The 18,443-nt window shown below is 41.4% G+C and overlaps 1 protein-coding gene across 3 annotated transcripts in view; it reads right to left on the bottom strand.

Annotated features, from left to right (window-relative positions):
• The window catches only part of JAM2 (junctional adhesion molecule 2), a 53,703-nt gene that overhangs the window by 13,682 nt on the left and 21,578 nt on the right, over window positions 1-18,443 (bottom strand). For all 3 annotated transcript variants that reach the window (XM_054047561.1, XM_054047553.1, XM_054047569.1), the window contains exons 2-3: window positions 7,136-7,201; window positions 107-220 (exon numbers count right to left, since the gene is read on the bottom strand). In XM_054047561.1, coding sequence (XP_053903536.1) covers window positions 107-220; window positions 7,136-7,201 — 180 coding nt within the window. The remainder of the gene's footprint in view (window positions 1-106; window positions 221-7,135; window positions 7,202-18,443) is intronic.

The following is an 18,443-nucleotide window of genomic DNA, read 5'->3' as shown; positions in this document are numbered from 1 at the left end:
TTCTGGGAAATCCTTTTGTCATTGTTATTCTCTTCAGAAAGGAAACCAAACTGCATTTTAGCAATTTCATTTTAATCCATCAGTCTACAAGTTTGCAGCTTCTTACCTACTAAGTCACCTTTGTAGTACACAAATGAGACATCACGGGATGAGAGTTTCTTCCATTCTACTCTTGGAATAATACCCTTTCCAGCTGAGTACTTACAGCTAAGCATAGCCTCTAGGGAAAACAAAACAGATAATCAGTGTTTTAGCTCCATGCTTGGTATAATTACAAGTACTGATCATAATATTCTTCCTATTAAAGGGCTTCAGCCTTCAGTGACCATCAAATCCTGCTCTTAAAATTGACTTTATTGTATTTACTCCAAATATAAACAAGTGTAATGGAGAACAGAATTTAGAGAGAGAATGTAAAGTCAGTAGAGCTTTAAAGAGAACTGGTATAAGTTATACAGGCAAAAGGACATTTTTGGCAGTAGAAAGTGTGTGTCTACTAGGTGGGTTTGCTGGTACAGCTCTATTGGCATACCTTTTCTAGTACAGATTGGCCTAAGGAGGAAAAGAACACTAGTATTATTATGAAAAATCTTTGACTACCTCCAGTCTCTCTATAGTTTATAATCTCCAGTGGAAAGCCTCGATCTTTATTTTCTTTTTCAAGGGGAAGGGGTAGAACAGATGGCTTAGGAGGTTGGCAATGCAATATAGAACCTTTCACCTATACGCTGAGCCCTTCATTTACAGGTCATATTAATAGGGACCAAAGACTTTTACATCTTTGATGGGGTGTATCCAATTTCCAGTGGACAAGTGTCCACATCTCAAAAGCATACACAACAGCCTGTTTTAATTTGCACTCGTTACCAATCTCAGCCGAGGAAACAAAGGACTGAGTAAATGATGGAGACAGAGTTACTTATTCACCCCTACTATTTGTCCTTCCAGACCAGGGCTGAGGCTTCAGAGCTCCAACGCTACCAGTCTGGCATTTGTCATGAGCAATAAGATCACACACAAAACGAGACAAGACATTAAAGAAGCAACCCAACTTTAAAGAAAAATCCAGTGACAGGAGGGTATCCTGTTCCAAAGACAAATACACAATGCTTTACAAAATGTGTGTTCTGTACTTAGCTGAGGAAGTCAGAAGTTCCTGACTGCAGGTGGAGTGGGATAGGCGGTGGCCTTCCTGTACTTTAAGATTTATTGAAGTTTCCTTTCCCTTTTGTTGCCTTTCTAACAATGAAAAACATTAGTCAATTCCCACCTACGCTCTGGTCTTTCACTGCTGGCCTTTGAGATTGCTGGCTGAGCCCAAGAGTGCCTAACTTTATTTGCATCTAACTAAAGTGAAGGCAGCTGAGTTTCAGTGTTGCAAGCCTATAATTCACCTACACTCTGGGGATGAGACTTCCATCGACTCTCTCTCTCTACTGCCCAGACGTTGTCATTTCAGAGATGGGAGAGGGAAGGAGAAAATGCAGAGGAGCAATGTCGAGGTCACTCTGACTCTTGCCTGTGAGGAGGGAGAGAACAGAGGAAGCCCAGTGCTTAGTTCACACGATATAAGCACTTCCTTATCCTCCTCCTCTCCTGCTGGGTTGGGAAGGGTTATATGGAGGGGAGAAAGTGTGGTGCAGGTCTCCTCAACCTTAGTTCTCTAGCTTCATTGCACTCAGCAACAGGGGAGAAGAGTCACCAGGAAGAGAGTATCAGGGGGTAGCCGTGTTAGTCTGTAGCCACAAAAACAACAAGGAGACCGGTGGCACCTTAAAGCCTAACAGATTTATTTGTGCATAAGCTTTCATGGGTACCCATGAAAGCTTATGCCCAAATAAACCAGGAAGAGAGGCTCTGTTATATAGCGTGAGGAGAGGGGAGACTAAATGGAGTGGGAGGCAGTGAGGAGAAAGACTGGACAAAGGGGGAGGAGAGGGACAGGCAGAATTGAGGAGACAGCATCAGAGGTGGAGAGGTAGAAGAATTCTATTTAAGGTATTTTTAAGGAGAGGCTGAACTAAGAACACAGAATTCTAGGGAAGAGAAAGGAAAGGCAATGGGTGGGAAGCTGAGAGAATTGGGGGACAAAAATGAATGGTCTAGGGGAAAAACAAGGTTGGGTAAGCACAAAGAAGGGTGAATGGAAAACTGATTACTAGTATGCAACTTATTAGATGAAGGAAAAGTCACTAAAATATGTTTTGGTGGTGTTTCACTGCTAAGTGGAAGGTAGGAAAATCCATTCACCTACATTTAGAAATGGTAATTAAATTTAAATTACCAAGATAAACTTATTTCAAATTTGGTAATACATGACTGATATAGAGTTAGATTTGGAAATAAATTTCTTCATATTCCTTATTCTCAGCCTGAAACATTTGGGCATGTACTGAAATATCCATTGCTTTCCACATCCATGACTTTATTAATACAACACAAATGCAAAGCCATACATTCTTAGGGTATGTCTACACTACGAAATTAGGTGGATTTAATAGAAGTCGATTTTTTAAGATTGTGTGTGTCCCCACTAAGCGCATTAAGTCGGCGGTGTGCGTCCACAGTACTGAGGCTAGCATTGACTTTCGGAGCGTTGCACTGTGGTAGCTATCCCACAGTTCCCACAGTCTCCGCCGCCCATTGGCATTTTGGGTTGATCTCCCAATGCCTGATGGGGCAAAAACATTGTCGTGGGTGGTTCTGGGTACATGTCGTCAGGCCTCCCTCCCTCCATGAAAGCAACGGCAAAAAATCGTTTCTCGCCTTTTTTCCTGGGTTACCCGTGCAGATGACATACCACAGCAAGCATGGAGCCCGCTCAGCTCACTGTCACTGTATGTCTCCTGGGTGCTGCTGACAGACACGGTACTGCAGTGCTACACAGCAGCAACTCCTTGCCTTGCCGACGGCAGATGGTACAATACGACTGCTCACCTTCGTCATCATCCCATGGGTGCTCCTGGCTGACCTCAGTTAGGTTGGTCGGGGGCGCCTGGGCAGACATGGGGGCGCCTGGCTGGCCTCAGTGAGGTCGGTTGTGGGCGCCTGGACAAAAATGGGAATGACTCCAGGTCATTCTCTTCTTTAAGTTTTGTCTAATGGAGAGTCAGTCCTGCCTGGGATATCATGCCAGCTGGAGGCTTCTGCCTCAGGCTGCTCTCCCAGTTGGCAGCACCGCGCGGTCGCACCTACCCCAGCCTACCCCTTGCTCCCATGGCTCATGAAGCCTGGACAGTAGTAAGGAGCAGTTCAACTATAGACTGAGCAAGTGCAGAATGGTGGTAGAATGTGCCTTTGGACATTTAAAAGCTCGCTGGTGCAGTTTACTGACTCGGTTAGACCTCAGCGAAACCAATATTGCCATCGTTATGCTGTGCGCTCCACAATATCTGTGAGAGTAAGGAGGAGACGTTTATGGTGGGGTGGGAGGTTGAGGAAAACCACCTGGCCGCTGATTACACACAGCCAGACACCAGGGCAGTTAGAAGAGAACAGCAGGGCGTGCTGTGCATCAGAGAAGCTTTGAAAACCAGTTTTATGACTGGCCAGGCTATGGTGTGACAGTTCTGTTTGTTTCTCCTTGATGAAAACCCGCTCCCTTGGTTCACTCTACTTCCCTGTAAGCCAACCACCCTCCCCTCCCCCCTTTGATCTCCGCTTGCAGAGGCAATAAAGTTATTGTTGTTTCAAATTCATGCATTCTTTATTAATTTGTCGCACAAATGGGGGGATAACTGCCAAGGTAGTCCAGGAGGGGTGGGAGAGGAGGGAAGCACAGGGGTGGGGTAGTTGTAGGGGCACCCCCTAGAATGGCATGCAGCTCATCATAGATGCAGCATGTCTGGGGCTCTGACCCGGAGCGGCCGTTTGCCTCTCTGGTTCTTTGTAGGCTTGCCTGAGCTCCTTAAGTTTCACACGGCACTGCTGCGGGTCCCTGTTATAACTTCTGTCCTTCATGCCCTTGGAGATTTTTTTCAAATATTCCGGCATTTCATCTTTTGGAACAGAGTTTGGATAGCATGGATTCGTCTCCCCATACAGCGATCAGATGCAGTATCTCCCGTTCGGTCCATGCTGGAGCTCTTTTGCGATTCTGGGACTCCATGGTCACCTGTGCTGATCAGCTCACCACGCTGGCCAAACAGGAAATGAAATTCAAAAGTTCGCGGGGCTTTTCCTGTCTACCTGGACAGTGCATCTGAGTGCTGTCCAGAGAGGTCACAATGGCGCACTCTGGGATAGCTCCCGGAGGCCAATACTGTTGAATTGCATCCACACTACCTCAAATTTGACCCAGCAGGGTAGATTTCAGCGCTAATCCCCTCGTCAGGGAGCAGTACATAAATCGACTTTAAGAGCCCTTTAAGTCGACAAAAATGGCTTCATTGTGTAGACGGGTTCAGGGTTAAATCGATCTAACACTGCTACATTCGACCTAAACTCGTAGTGTAGACCAGGGCATAGTGATCAAACACTGATGCGGGTCTTGGAGATAGAAGGGAAGGGAGCTGAGCCCCTGCATGCTTTTTGCCATGCATTTAAATCTTGCAGGTGGAAGGATCTTATGAAATTCACAGTTAGTATTATAGATGCCTTCACAGTAGCACTGTGTACCCTTCCAGAGTAGCTCCTTTCCACAGGATGCAGCTTGATAAAGCTGGCACACTTCTCAGTTTCCATTTTATTCTGGCACTGATGCAGCTAAGGGAAATGCTGCTGAGTAGGAGTACAGCAGAGGATGCCAAATTATGGTTCCTTGGCTCTCCATTGTAAGCACAAGATAAAACCACCCAAACAAAGTCAGGAGAGCAGAGAGGAAAGGGATAGAGAGATAGGAATTAGACGGAATGTGCTAAGAGATGGGATACAGACACAACCCAGGGACAGAGCAGGTGGAAAATAGACACATGGGACAGGAAAAAGAGGTTGAAAATGAAGCAAAAAGAGGAAATCTAAGAGTTACCAGTCACTGGAGCAACTCACCAGCTGTGAACAGTGGTGAGGGAGTAGTGTGCCTATGCCCAGTGTGCATACATCTCTACCCCACTGAATTGCTGCCATAGCTTCCTTCCTGGCCTGGTCCTCCGGAGCGCAGTTCAAATCAGCTGCACATAGTAGACATATGAGTGGGCTCTAGTGTTCCTGCTTTGCTGTTAGGTAAGAGTATGGGTGTGATCAGAAACTGCCTATGCTAAGTATTAACAAACAAGTCCTCCTCCAGCATGTGCACTGCAGGAAAGAAGAGTAGGGGGTGAGCCATACAATGAGGCAAAAATCAGCCAAGCCTTCATAAAAAAGGCCCAATAGCCATGGTAGCCAACTGTTCCCATTCTCTCATCCTTTCTGATCTCTGAAATCTTATTTAATATTTTTCTGTGTTCATTTTTTAAGAAGTGACATTGTTTGTGAGAGGTGCCAGGCTGACAACCCTAGAGATCAAAGTCCTTTTCATCTACAGAATGAGTCTGCAGAGACAGTACAAGCTTTTCCCCACTGATATATTTCAACCCTGCCTCAGAGGGACCACTTCTGACATTATGGCATTTCCATCAACATATTTATTTATTTGCCTACACCTATGTCACCCCCTTCCAGAAAAATACAAAATTCAGCTACTAGGATCACCTTCTGAACTGGCCAATCTGTACACATCACCAATCCCTTTGAGTGCTTCACTGGTGCCTCCCTCTTCACTAAATTCACATTTCTTGTCGCCACCTTCAAGTCCCTATAAAATGCTGCACTTCCCTATTACCAAATCTTGTCTCTCCCTCCCCCGCCACTCCTTTGCTCCCTCCACTCTGTCAAATGATGCTGGTCTTGTTGCCCTGTTCTTCCGATTCTCCCCTAGCTGTCTTTATGCTTTATGTGACTCCCTACACATGGGTCACCTTCCCAAGCTACTGCAGCAGACCATTGCCCTCTTATTCAAGTCCCTCCAGAAGATCCAGTTCTGCCATGAATCCTACAGGACACTTGCAAACAAGGAATCGGTAGGCAGAAGGGCAGCTGGGATAGTTTATGCAACAAATAAAAAAACAAAATAAACTCAACATATGGAATTAAGACCAACATAAACCCCAAACACATGGAACTACATACCAATGTAAGTGTCACCCACTAACCTGACCTTACTGGGATTTTTTTTTTTTTTTTAAGACCTAGGACATTAGAAAGCCAAACCAAACTATGTTAAAAGAACATTTAGGTTGCGAAGTCAAGCACTCAAATGTTAGGAAATGACACAAGTAAGGTGCCTTAATTTGACCCCCGTTTATGCATATAAATTAAAGGATGACTTTTTTCCAAAGGACCCCTGATTCATTCAGTCCACAGAATGGACCTGCTCTGGGGATGAATCAATTACGTGTACTGAAGGAAGCCTCATTTGTAGCAGATGTTGGAAGGTTTGTTGTGGATGATGCAGGGGACTGCAGGAACAGAAGGAAAGGTCTCATGGTTAAAACAGTTGAATGCTGCCCAGGAGAACTGGATTCTATCCCTGCCTCTGCCACAATTTGTGTGATGTTGGACTAGTCACTTAAGCCAAACTTTTCATAGATGGTCACCAACTGCCTGTTCCTCATTTTCTGGGTGCTAGACTTGAGACCCTGGGGACTCATTTGCAGAAGTGCTGAGCACCGACAACTGCAAGTCAAGAGGAGTTGCACTTTGAACATATACAGTTCTATATAATACTAAATATTCTGAAAAATCAGGTCCTATATGTCTCAATTTGGGCCCCTAAAATTAGTGGATGAGTGCCGCTGAACAGACCATGAAGAAATTTATAATTATGTCTTCAGAGCAGGGTTTGAACAATGAATAGTCAATAAGGCATAGGGCCACATAGGGCAACAAGGAGCAAGCTGCTCATTAATTGAGCACTCTTCATCCTGTGCACAGAAGCTGGCAGGGGTTCTGGGCAGAATACTATGGGATCATGTAATTAAACACTGTATCATAATGCATACACACAATGGGGCTGAATTAAGATTGAACACATAACCTTAATTCTGGCATTTCCTCACTTTTGAGTGCTTGACTTTGCAACCTTAATAATGTTCTTTAAACAGTTTCTTGTGTTATATATATTATATATAATGCCGTGATGCCCATGCACATACTGTACCCTGAAACTCCTTTGCTGTAACATGCTGATTGTCCGTTTTGACAGAGATTCCATATGCTTTATGATCTGCAAGAGGGAAAAACAAAAAAACCAATTCAGCCAACAGATATTTCCATTGCACACTTGCTTCAGCCAATTTTAGAGGACAGCGCTCCCAGGCTTAGTTATAAACCTCCACATGTTAAAAGGGGCTCTTTGGTGAGAGGACATGATTGGGACTTGGGAGACCTGGGCTCTATTCCTGGCTTAGCTACCAGCCAACTGGGTGACTTGGGTAAGTCACTTTAACTCCCTGTCCTGTAGTTTCCCCATCTTGTAAAATGGGGATAATGATACTGACCTCATTTGTAAACAGCTCAGAGAGCTACTGATGAGAAGTGTGACAGAAGAGCTTGGTTTTATTATATAACCAGGGCAAGAATAAGCTTTTAAACATGCATCTGCACATTTGCCTTCAAAATCTGCTATTTTCAATATGGCACAGGTGGAGAACTTGAATTAATCTTCAAGTGTATTCCCTCTGCTGTAATCACAGCTGCCCCTGTACCACACACTTCTAGTCCTGGATTATACCTGTTAGTGCATGGGTGTTAAAAGTTACCTGAATAAAGGGTTCTCATCTTTTCCCTCCCCACATCTCAACAGTGAGCATCTCCATTTTCTCATACATACCTTTCCTTCTTGGACCTCTCCTATTCTATCTGCAACTCTAATAGGTCAGCCACAAAGGCCTGGTCTACACTTGAAAATTAGATCAACCTAGCTTTGATGCTCAGGGCTATGAAAAATTTCACCTTCTGGGTGACAGAGTTAGGTTGTCCTAACCCCTGGTGTAGACACAGCTAGGTCAAGGGAGGGATTCTTCTGTCAACCTAGTTATCACCTCTCAGAGAGGTGGATTAACTACATTGATGGAGAAAACCTGTCGACATAAGAAGTGTTTACACTACAGCAGGGGTCGGCAACGTTTGGCATGCGGCTCGCCAGGGTAAGCACCCTGGCGGACCGGGCCAGTTTATTTACCTGCCGACGCAGCAGGTTCGGCCGATTGCGGCCCCCACTAGCCACGTTTCGCCGTCCCGGGCCAATGGGGGCGGCGGGAAGCCGTGGCCAGCACATCCCTCGCCCGCGCCGCTTCCCGCCACCCCCATTAGCCTGGGACAGTGAACCACGGCTACTGGGGGCCCCGATGGGCCGAACCTGCCGCGTCGGCAGGTAAATAAACTGGCCCAGCCCGCCAGTGTGCTTACCCTGGCGAGCCACGTGCCAAACATTGCCGACCCCTGCACTACAGCATTGCAGCACCGCAGCTGTGCCACTGTAGTAGCTGTAACGTAGACATATCCTAAGACACAGTAACCATCACTTTTGTAGCAACACCCACCATCACATGACATAAAATCTCAATGTACAATTACTCCTAATCTAATCCCACAAAACCAGTCTTGCCCATGCTGACAATACTCCTTATAAAAATGTTGACGATATCACCATCTTGTTCTATCCTGGAATGGTATAATTCCCATGGAGAGAGCATCCCAGCCTCCTATTAACTGTATTGGCTGTTGCTCTAATAAAGAGGTTTGCAATTTATTTTTCTGTAGTTGCCTCATGATCTCCATTTCAGCTGTGGTGACCTCCAGCCGCCATCTCACTTTTTTGAAGCTTCAGGAGATCAAATAACTCACTCCCTCAGAAACAAGAAGTGTGCTGAAGCTCAACATCCCAAATTGGGAGTGATGATGGTAAGGTATTTAGGGAATTCTATATGTGCAGCGGCCATCTAGCACCAGTGTGAAATGGAAGCATAACAAGGAATTGGGGGTGATGCTTTTGCTAACAGATCAGCAGTGCGTGTGTGTGCATGGGAGGAGGGGTGTCAGGTAAGATGGAGGAGGGGACTGGGCCCTTAGAAGTGCAGGACTTATGCCATCTTCACACTTGCCTTTGTCACATCAAAGTGGATGCCTAGTGTGCTCTACCTGGGTTTACACATGGAGACCATCCAGAAGTTACAGCTAGTACAGAATGTGCCACTCATTGTGTAGTATTTCCTATTAGGAGCACCTGCATTAACCAACAGTGGATTTCCAAATGAAGCTGGAAGTGTTTCTAACAGGCTATACTTTGCCACAACTTCCTCATCTGTGAATCTTGGACCTATTCTATTTCAGATCCCCTAGTTCCCACCTCCCTTAATGGATTTCATTCCAGGCTGCTCTTTAATCCCATCTACACACGGCAAACAACTTCATTTAATCACTGTACTCAAGCATAGTGTAAATATGGTTGTGGCCTAAATGGTTACAACATGGTTTGGGTTCATCATGCTCTTTGGGGCAGGGGCTGTCTGCCGAGAGGGAGAGTGTGCGTGCACGCACACGTGGGTACAGTGGCTAGAATAATGGCGCAGTGATCCCTGCCTGAAGGCCTTACTGCACTACATATAATTTATAATAGCCATCCTGGCCAGACCATGCCTATTAACAAACCTATTTAAACAACATTTAAATGCGATTGTGGTTTAAAGCAGAGTTATTATAACTAGTTGTTTGCATTATGCAGACATGGGGTGAAATTTTCAAAAAATATCTAGATGACAGACGCCTAAGTGCTGGTCACTTTTGACAATGAGTCTTATGAGCTTTTGAAAACTTTACTCATGTTTTTCTACCCCATTGACAGTGGCCAAAAAACATTACCACCTTTGCTTGAAATATAAGTTTTGTTTCTAGTATGACTCTGTGAACAAGTTTATATCACTTAGATAGCAGATGATGGCCAAGGAAACCTCGGATGTGGCTAAATAAACTCCATTTGAATTAGGTTATATTAAAATATTCAAGTAGTGAACACAGTTCCCTCCCAAACAAAGAGAACTTGGATTATTACTTTTCTTAAGATCAAGGAAACATTAACAGTCTTTAAACATCAACCACCACCATCTTACAACATTACTTCATTTCTCAGAAGCACATTATTTTTTTCTGGGTAACTATTACTCCAGCTAGAGGTACTGAGCCTCTCTCTGTTTTCTCTCAAACCTTTTACAGCTTTCCTTCATGCTTATTCCATTTTTCCCCTTATTTCCTTTTATGTCTGTCGATCCCTGCTACCCATTAAAATTTTTAAATATAATTTGTAGTTTTACTTCCACCTGAATCATATCTTTTTTCCTCATTTAATTAATGCTAATATTTCTGGGATGGGGAATAACACAAGGGGGGTGGGGGGATATCTCCAAATATCTCTGTGTTTTCCCAGTCTCAGCTATTTTTCTGTTGCTGTTATTATAATTTCTGTTCACAAACATGAAATATTTTCCCTTGAAATAATCTCCTGCTTCAGATTTCTAGAAAGGAAAAACAACAAACAACAGTGTTTTATTCAGACCCTTTGGCTCTGGTTAATGTTTGTTTTTAGTTGGTTAGCAAACTTCTTTAGGAACCATAGATGTGTTCCAAATGATTGGGTAGAGTGTTTATAAAATGTAACTAGAAAGAGCATTATTTCCAATACAGTCATCAACTCAAATGCATGTGACTCTCAGCCATATTAAATGTATTTTCCTAGAGACTTGAAAATAAGTTTTTTTTCAAAGGAGAAATAAAAAAAGTCTTTCTTCCCCCTTTCCAGTTCTCATAAATAGTATAATTCTAAAAACCTAGATACTAAGAAATGTAAGTAGAACCACAATAAGAAAGACTACATTTAACAGCTAAAGACAAAAATATGGTACCTTCCTTGATTCACACTGTGGACAATGTCATGATATCAATTACATTTTACAGAGTTTCAGAGTAGCAGCCGTGTTAGTCTGTATCCACAAAAAGAACAGGAGTACTTGTGGCATCTTAGAGACTAACTAATTTATTTGAGCATAAGCTTTCGTGGGCTACAGCCTACTTCATCGGATGCATGTAGTGGAAAATACAATAGGAAGATATATATACACACAGAGAACATGAAACAATGGGTGTTACTATACACACTACAAGAAGAGTAATCAGTTAAGTTGAACTTTTATCAGCAGGAGGGGGGGGGGAAACTGTTTGTAGTGGTAATGAAAATGGCCCATTTCCAGCAATTGACAAGGAGATATGAGGAACTGGCGGGGGCGGGGGTGGGGGTGGGGGGAGAATAAGCATGGGGAAATAGTTTTACTTTGTGTACTGGCCCATCCACTCTCAGTCTTTGTTCAAGCCTAATTTAATGGTGTCCAATTTGCAAATTAATTCCAATTCAGCAGTCTCTCGTTGGAGTCTGTTTTTGAAGGTTTTTTGTTGTTGTAATATTGTGACTTTTAGGTCTGTAATCGAGTGGCCAGGGAGACTGAAGTGTTCTCCAACTGGTTTTTGAATGTTATAATTCTTGACGTCTGATTTGTGTCCATTTATTCTTTTACGTAGGGACTACATTGGCCAAACCGGAATGGAGTAATGGAAAGTTACTACATGGCAGGATAACTGGCTCTTGTCATCTAATCTCTCCCACCATATGTTATATATATATCTATATGGAAAACAGTTTTCACATTGCAGCAACCTGAACTTCACTTGTTTACAGCCAATTCCACAAAGGTCATACATTTGCCATTAGAAATACTCTACTGCAACAGGAAATTTCCTTAGGTAATTTGAATGCTAAAGTAAAGCACATTAGGTACTATCAAACTACATTTCCTTTGATTTGATTGCAGGAAACTAGATGGAAATAGAATCAAAACATTGTTATGATATAAAAGAAAATAGTCATATGACATTTGCTTTGCCAAGTTCCAGACCACATGTTGCTTATAACAAAGGTTAAGTATTTAAGTATATTGTAGGTTTAGGAATTCAGCTGTCCTAAGAATAAGATTATGGGAATGAGAGTTGCATGCAATAAACCCCCAAATGCGGGTGGGAAAACAGCATCTCTGGGGCATGTATGAAGTGAGTTAAAACTCCATGTGCCCTGGGTTAAATTGTCAGGGACAGTTTCATGTCCCATCACATACAGCTGAGAGTGTTTAACTCCTGGCCACCACAGATCAGGATAAGCCCTGCCACATTTAAGCTGTACAAAAGAGTTCTGTACTCAGACCTTCCCAAGCACAGAATTAACAGGACAGCCACTACATTCTATTGACACCAAAGTTAACAAGAGGGAAGACCATAAGGTGTCAATCCCATTTTGGGCAGAATTTGCTGTGAATCTTACTTGAACTGTTCCCTAGACAATACTGTGATGGATGTATTAAAACTTAATCTGAAGTAACTGTAGTTTAGTAACCATAATATAATTAAGTTCAATATCCCAGTGGGATGGATCATAGCATAAACATGATATGGTGGCACCAAACATTAGGAAAGGGGATTAAAAAAATATGAGGAAACTAATTAGAAAGAAAGATTAAAAGTCACCATTTTAAAACTCAGTGAGGCTACATAAACAGAGCATACTCAAGTCACAGACAGTAACTATGTACTCCTAGCCACAAATAGGAATAAGGAAGCATACTGATACTTTTTTGCAAGGTACAAGAGTTTATTCAAGCCAAGAAAAGCCCATAGTTCATTTTATGGTACACCTCTACCCCAATATAACCCAGTAAAGCAGTGCTCCAGAGGGGCAGGGCTATGCACTCCGGTGGATCAAAGCAAGTTCAATATAATGTGGTTTCACCTATAACGTATAAGATTTTTTGGCTCCCAAAGACAGCGTTATATCGGGATAGAGGTGTATGTGGTATTAGTTTTAGATTTGTTAACTAAAAGTGGTACGAGTTTCAATTTTTTCCACTCTTGAAAGTTTATAAAACCTTAATATGAAGTGAACTATGTTCTATGAAATTTGATAGACATAGAGTATAAACAGAGAAAAGGAAATAAAAACTGTTCAGCAGCCATTTATTTGCATACAGGTATTAAAACGTTCAGGATTTGATGCTGAAAATAACTGCTGCAAGATTTAGAAATTTAAGGAATTGGAAACCTCAAGATAGCCTGAAACTTGATCCTTTCAAGACTCAGACACTAAAACTGTTGGAGCTGTATATTTATCAGCAAGGGGAGTTGGATATGTATGCAAATCCCGATGGTGTTGGCCAAGCCAAGTGAGGTTATAGACAAATGCCTTTGAATTGAGTGTGTCTGTAATGGGACAACTTTTGAAGGCTCATGTGGCATCCATGAAAGTGACAAGAAATATGTCAATTTCCATGTCACTATACTTGGGACAGATGTGAAGAGTAGCAGCAGACTTATTGTAACCATATAGGTGGGAGGATCCCTCAAGCAAAGGCTGGCAGAAGGTTAGGGTGGTGGAGAAATCGAACAGAGGGAGGAGTGAAGACCACTCTGAAGCAGACTTGAGTGGGAGGGGAGGGAAGAACTGGAGTGATGTGGGGAGGTGTTCAAATTTGTCCAATACTTAATTAAAAAGAAGCAAGGTCAACATCATGGAGAAATCTCAGCATTCTCCCAATTCTGTCAGTGGGGAGTTAGCACAGTGGGCAAGGCTTCTCACTAGCACATCGATTAATGCACCTTGCTGGTGGGACTGCTTTCTTAAATCTTTCTTATCCTTCTTAAATTGGCCTCTTGGCTAGGTGTCCAGTAATGTTTTTCAAGCCCTGTGTTTGGTGTTTTTCAGAAAATCCTCATCCTAGGAGAAAAAGGTTATAATGGTAAGAGGGAACCCCCTTCCTCCCCCCACACCCCCACACACACGCAAAATAATCAACCCACAGATCACAAGAAATAATGAAGTCTGGAGTTGTGGTTGCCAAGATCCAGCATTTCTGTTTTGGCCTGCTGTGATACCATCTACCTTTCAAGACAGCTGCTATAAGTGCATTAAAATTCCAGTTCCAAGCTGGGTAACCTATCATATCCAAGACACTGTTTTCCCCCTGCCCGAGGGCCAGAGCTACAAACAATGGGCTAATCCTCTATTCTTCCTGCTTGCTCAATCCCTCTAAGCAGACAAGAATCTGAAAGCGGATCACAAGACAGTATTTAGATGCCATGGTGACTGATGCTATATAAGTGAACAGATAATTCTACACTATCCTATCCAAATGCTTCAATGGAGAAATTTCATCAGTTTTTTTTTTTGCCAGTTAGAGTCCCCATGTAGCAGTAATCTTCCCTCCACCAGGAGCCCATGGCCAGTTGTCTCTGGGCAGAGGGAGAGTCACTGCAACAGAGTTTTGGAGTGGGTTTTTCAGACTAAAAAGCTAATAAATGAAGCTGAAAAGCTGATTGTTTTTGAAGAGGGCTGAGGATATGTTTCCCAGAACGATGAAGAGATGGAAAGCAGATTTTTGTTGGCAGCTGGGCTGGCCAAGTTCCTGTTTGAAATGATTACTTTAACGCTTCTGGGATCTGACTGTGTTATTAATGTTAGAACGCCTCTACCCTTGCATAAGGGTCTTTTTTCATTATTTAAATCTAAATAAAATTAAATAATCTTCCTCTCAGAGTGTTTCAGAGAGCAGATTCTTGTCAATTTCAGAACTCTGCATGCTCACAGCAATGGAATGGACAGCTCAGTGTATCTGTGCACCTTGTCATGTGTTAAAAAGTGGTTTTGTTGGGCAGCAACTAAGCTGAAGAGTAGGAATTTTAACATTGCTGCAGACTTGCAGTGGAGGACCTGAGAGAGACTTTAATCCTGGGGGAAAATCATGTTTTAAAAAGTGAGAGAGAAAAGGAATTCAGTTGTTAATGCCTTGGCTAACACAGAAAATAAATAAATAAATATGAGTTCATAATGCCAAAAAGCTTTCCCTCACAAGTGTTCCATGATGTTCAGTATAAACTGTAGCACTGGCAAAATCTTCTGATGCGTCTTCACTTTTAGTTTAAGGCAGTTTTTTATCAAGTTAAAAAAACCAAACAAAAAACAGATTTAAACTTCAAACCTGATTGCCTAAAATTAGCCACTAGTGAGCGGTCTAATTTCCAGAGGTACTGAGCCACTGAAGTCAGTTGAGCCATGGATGGACAGAACCTCTGACAGTCAGACCACTCAAGTTTGAAATGTTGGTCTAACATTTTTCAAACTAGAGCTGGTCAAAATGTAATTTTTCTGGTGTGAAATTTAAAGAATCTCATATCTGCAAGAACAAGGGATGGTGGGGACTAATTTTAAATAAATACTTTGTCCAAATTTTGCAAAGCAAGCCCCTTTTGAAATAACCCAAAATAATCCCAAACAAAGAAGATACTTGTTTTCAGAAAAGTGGTTTGCTGTGTACCCAGAAGGGTGTATGTGTGTTTACATCTATTCTGATCTGCCTTCAGAAGTCAGTAGAACAGACGACTTACCACAGCAATAAATAACAATAAATATCAAAAAATAAATAAATGACCACTGTAGACAGAAATTTTGAAAGATGGATTAGGTCACGTGTCCTCTCCCACAAGGCCAGTAGTTTATTTTGTACAACTGGCCTAATTAAGCACTTGCTTAATAAAGCCATGAATCACATGAAAGTAGTGCTTAAAATTAACAATGATTAATTGACAGCCCTAACTCGCGATTAACTAAAAAAAATGAATTGCAGTTTTAATTGCACTGTTAAACATTAGAATACCAATTGAAATTGATTAAATATTTTGGATGTTTTTCTATATTTTCATATATATTGTATTCTGTGTTGTAACTGACAAAGTGTATATTATTTTTGTTTACAAATATTTGCACTGTAAAAATGATAACCAAAAGAAATAGTATTTTTCAATTTACCTCATACAAGTACTGTAGTGCAATCTTTGTCGTGAAACTGCAACTTTCAAATGTAGATTTTTTTGTTACATAATTGCACTCAAAAACAAAAATAATGTAAAACTTCAGAGCCTACAAGTCCACTCAGTCCTACTTCTTGTTCAGCAAATCGCTAAGACAAACAAGTTTGTTTACATTTGCAGGAGATACTGCTGCCCTCTTCTTATTTACAATATCACCAGAAAGTGAGAACAGGCATTTGCATGGCACTTTTATAGCTGGCATTTCAAGGTATTTACATGCCAGATATGCTAAACAATTGTATGGCCCCTCATGCTTCAGCCACCTTTCTAGAGGACATGCTTCCATGCTGAGAACGCTTGTTAAAAAAATAATGTGTTAGTTATATTTGTGACTGAACTCCTTGGGGGAGAATTGTATGTGCCCTGCTCTGTTTTACCTGTATTCTGACATATATTTCATGTTATAGCAGTCTCGGATGATGACCCAGCACATATTCATTTTAAGAACACTTTCACTGTAGATTTCACAAAACGCGAAGAAGGTACCCATGTGAGGTTTCTAAGCGACCCCAGGTTTAAGAATCTGAAGTGCCTTCCAAAATCTGAGAGGGATGAGGTACGGAGCATGCTTTCAGAAGTCTTAAAAGAACAACACGCAGATGTGGAAACTATAGAAACCGAACACCAAAAAAGAAAATCAACCTTCTGCTGGTGGTATCTGACTCAGATGATGAAAATGAACATGCATTGGTCTGCACCTCTTTGGACTGTTATCGAGCAGAACCCGTCATCAACATGGACACATGTCCTCTGGAATGATGGTTGAAGTATGAAGGGATATGAGAATTTTTAGCACATCTGGAATGTAAATATCTTGCAACGCTGGCTACAACAGAGCCATGTGAACACCCGTTCTCACTTTCAGGTGACATTGTAAATAAGAAGAGAGCAGCATTATGTCCTGAAAATGTAAACAAACTTGCTTGTCTTAGCTATTGGCTGAATAAGAAGTAGGACTGAGTGGACTTGCAGGCTCTAAAATTTTACATTGTTTTGTTTTTGAGTGCAGTTTTTTTGTAATCATTCTACGTGTGTAAATTCAACTTTCACGATAAAGAGATTGCACTACAGTACTTGTATTATTTGAATTGAAAAATACTATTTCATTTGGTTTTTTACAGTGCAAATACTTGTAATCAAAAATAAATATAAAGTGAGCACTGTACACTTTTTATTCTGTGTTGTAATTGAAATCAATATATTTGAAAATGTAGAAAACAAAAAAATATTTAAATAAATGGTATTCTATTATTGTTTAATAGCACGATTAATTGCAATTAATTTTTTTAATAGCTTGACAGCCTTACTTAGAATGTAGATATTTCTGGGGATGCAGCCATTCTATTTTATTCTTTTGGCAGAAACAGTAATTATAAGAATCAAGGTCTTTGGCAGAGAATAATAAGACAATTTTTTAATCTGTGCTAAGAAGGTAGAAAGGTAAAATAAAAAAACTGCACAGTAGAAGTGTGGATGCTGAGATGTACAAATATAAGTTAGTTACTCTGGATGCTAGCTATCCTATCAGCAGTACAGCCATTGCTATGTCGCAGTCCATATACTGTGTCTTAATCCTCTAGAGAGTGCATTTCTCAGAATAGTGACAATTTCCTGTCCTACTATTCCACTTCAAGAGTGCAGCCATGGCTTTCATTGTTACCAACACCATTGCTCTGTCTCCTGCACCCTGCTTTTTACTCTGAATAATGGAAGGTGTAATGAAAAGTAGGTATATCGATTAATCGCAGTTAACACACACGATTAACTAAAAAAATTAATCATGATTAATCGCAGTTTTAATTGCATTTTTAAACAGAATACCAATTGAAATGTATTAAATATTTTGGATGTTTTTCTATATTTTCAAATATATTGATTTCTATTACAGCACAGAATACAAAGTGTACAGTGCTCACTTTATATATTTTTATTACAAATATTTGCACTGTAAAAATGACAAAAGAAACAGTATTTTTCATTCACCTCATACAAGTATTGTAGTGCAATCTCTTTATCGTGAAAGTGCAACTTTCAAATGTAGATTTTTGTTACATAATTGCACTCAAAAACAAAACAAGGTAAAAGTTTAGCGCCTACAAGTCCACTCAGTCCTACTTCTTGTGCAGCCAATAGCTAAGACAAACAAGTTTGTTTACATTTACAGGAAATAATGCTGCCCACTTCTTATTTACAATGTCACCTGAAAGGGAGAATTCGCATTGCACTTTTGTAGATGGCATTGCAAGGTATTTATGTACCAGATTAGATATGCTAAACCAGGGATCAGCAATCTTTGGCCCGCAGCGTAAGCCCTCTGGGGGACTGGGCCGGTTGTTAACCTCCCGCGTCTGGAGGTTCTGCCGATCGCCGCTCCCACAGGCAATTGTGTGTACATTCATTTATATATGTGTACATTATATATACACACACACATATACACACACACACACTTCATGTAAGTAGTTCCCTTGAGTTCAGGGAGTGTTATCACATATGTTCCTGGGTACCTT

This window comes from Malaclemys terrapin, chromosome 1 (assembly GCF_027887155.1).
Source record: "Malaclemys terrapin pileata isolate rMalTer1 chromosome 1, rMalTer1.hap1, whole genome shotgun sequence".
NCBI classification, from domain to species: Eukaryota; Metazoa; Chordata; order Testudines; family Emydidae; genus Malaclemys; species Malaclemys terrapin.
Note: the sequence above shows the minus strand (reverse complement) of the source record. Positions and strands in the feature narration are given on the sequence as shown.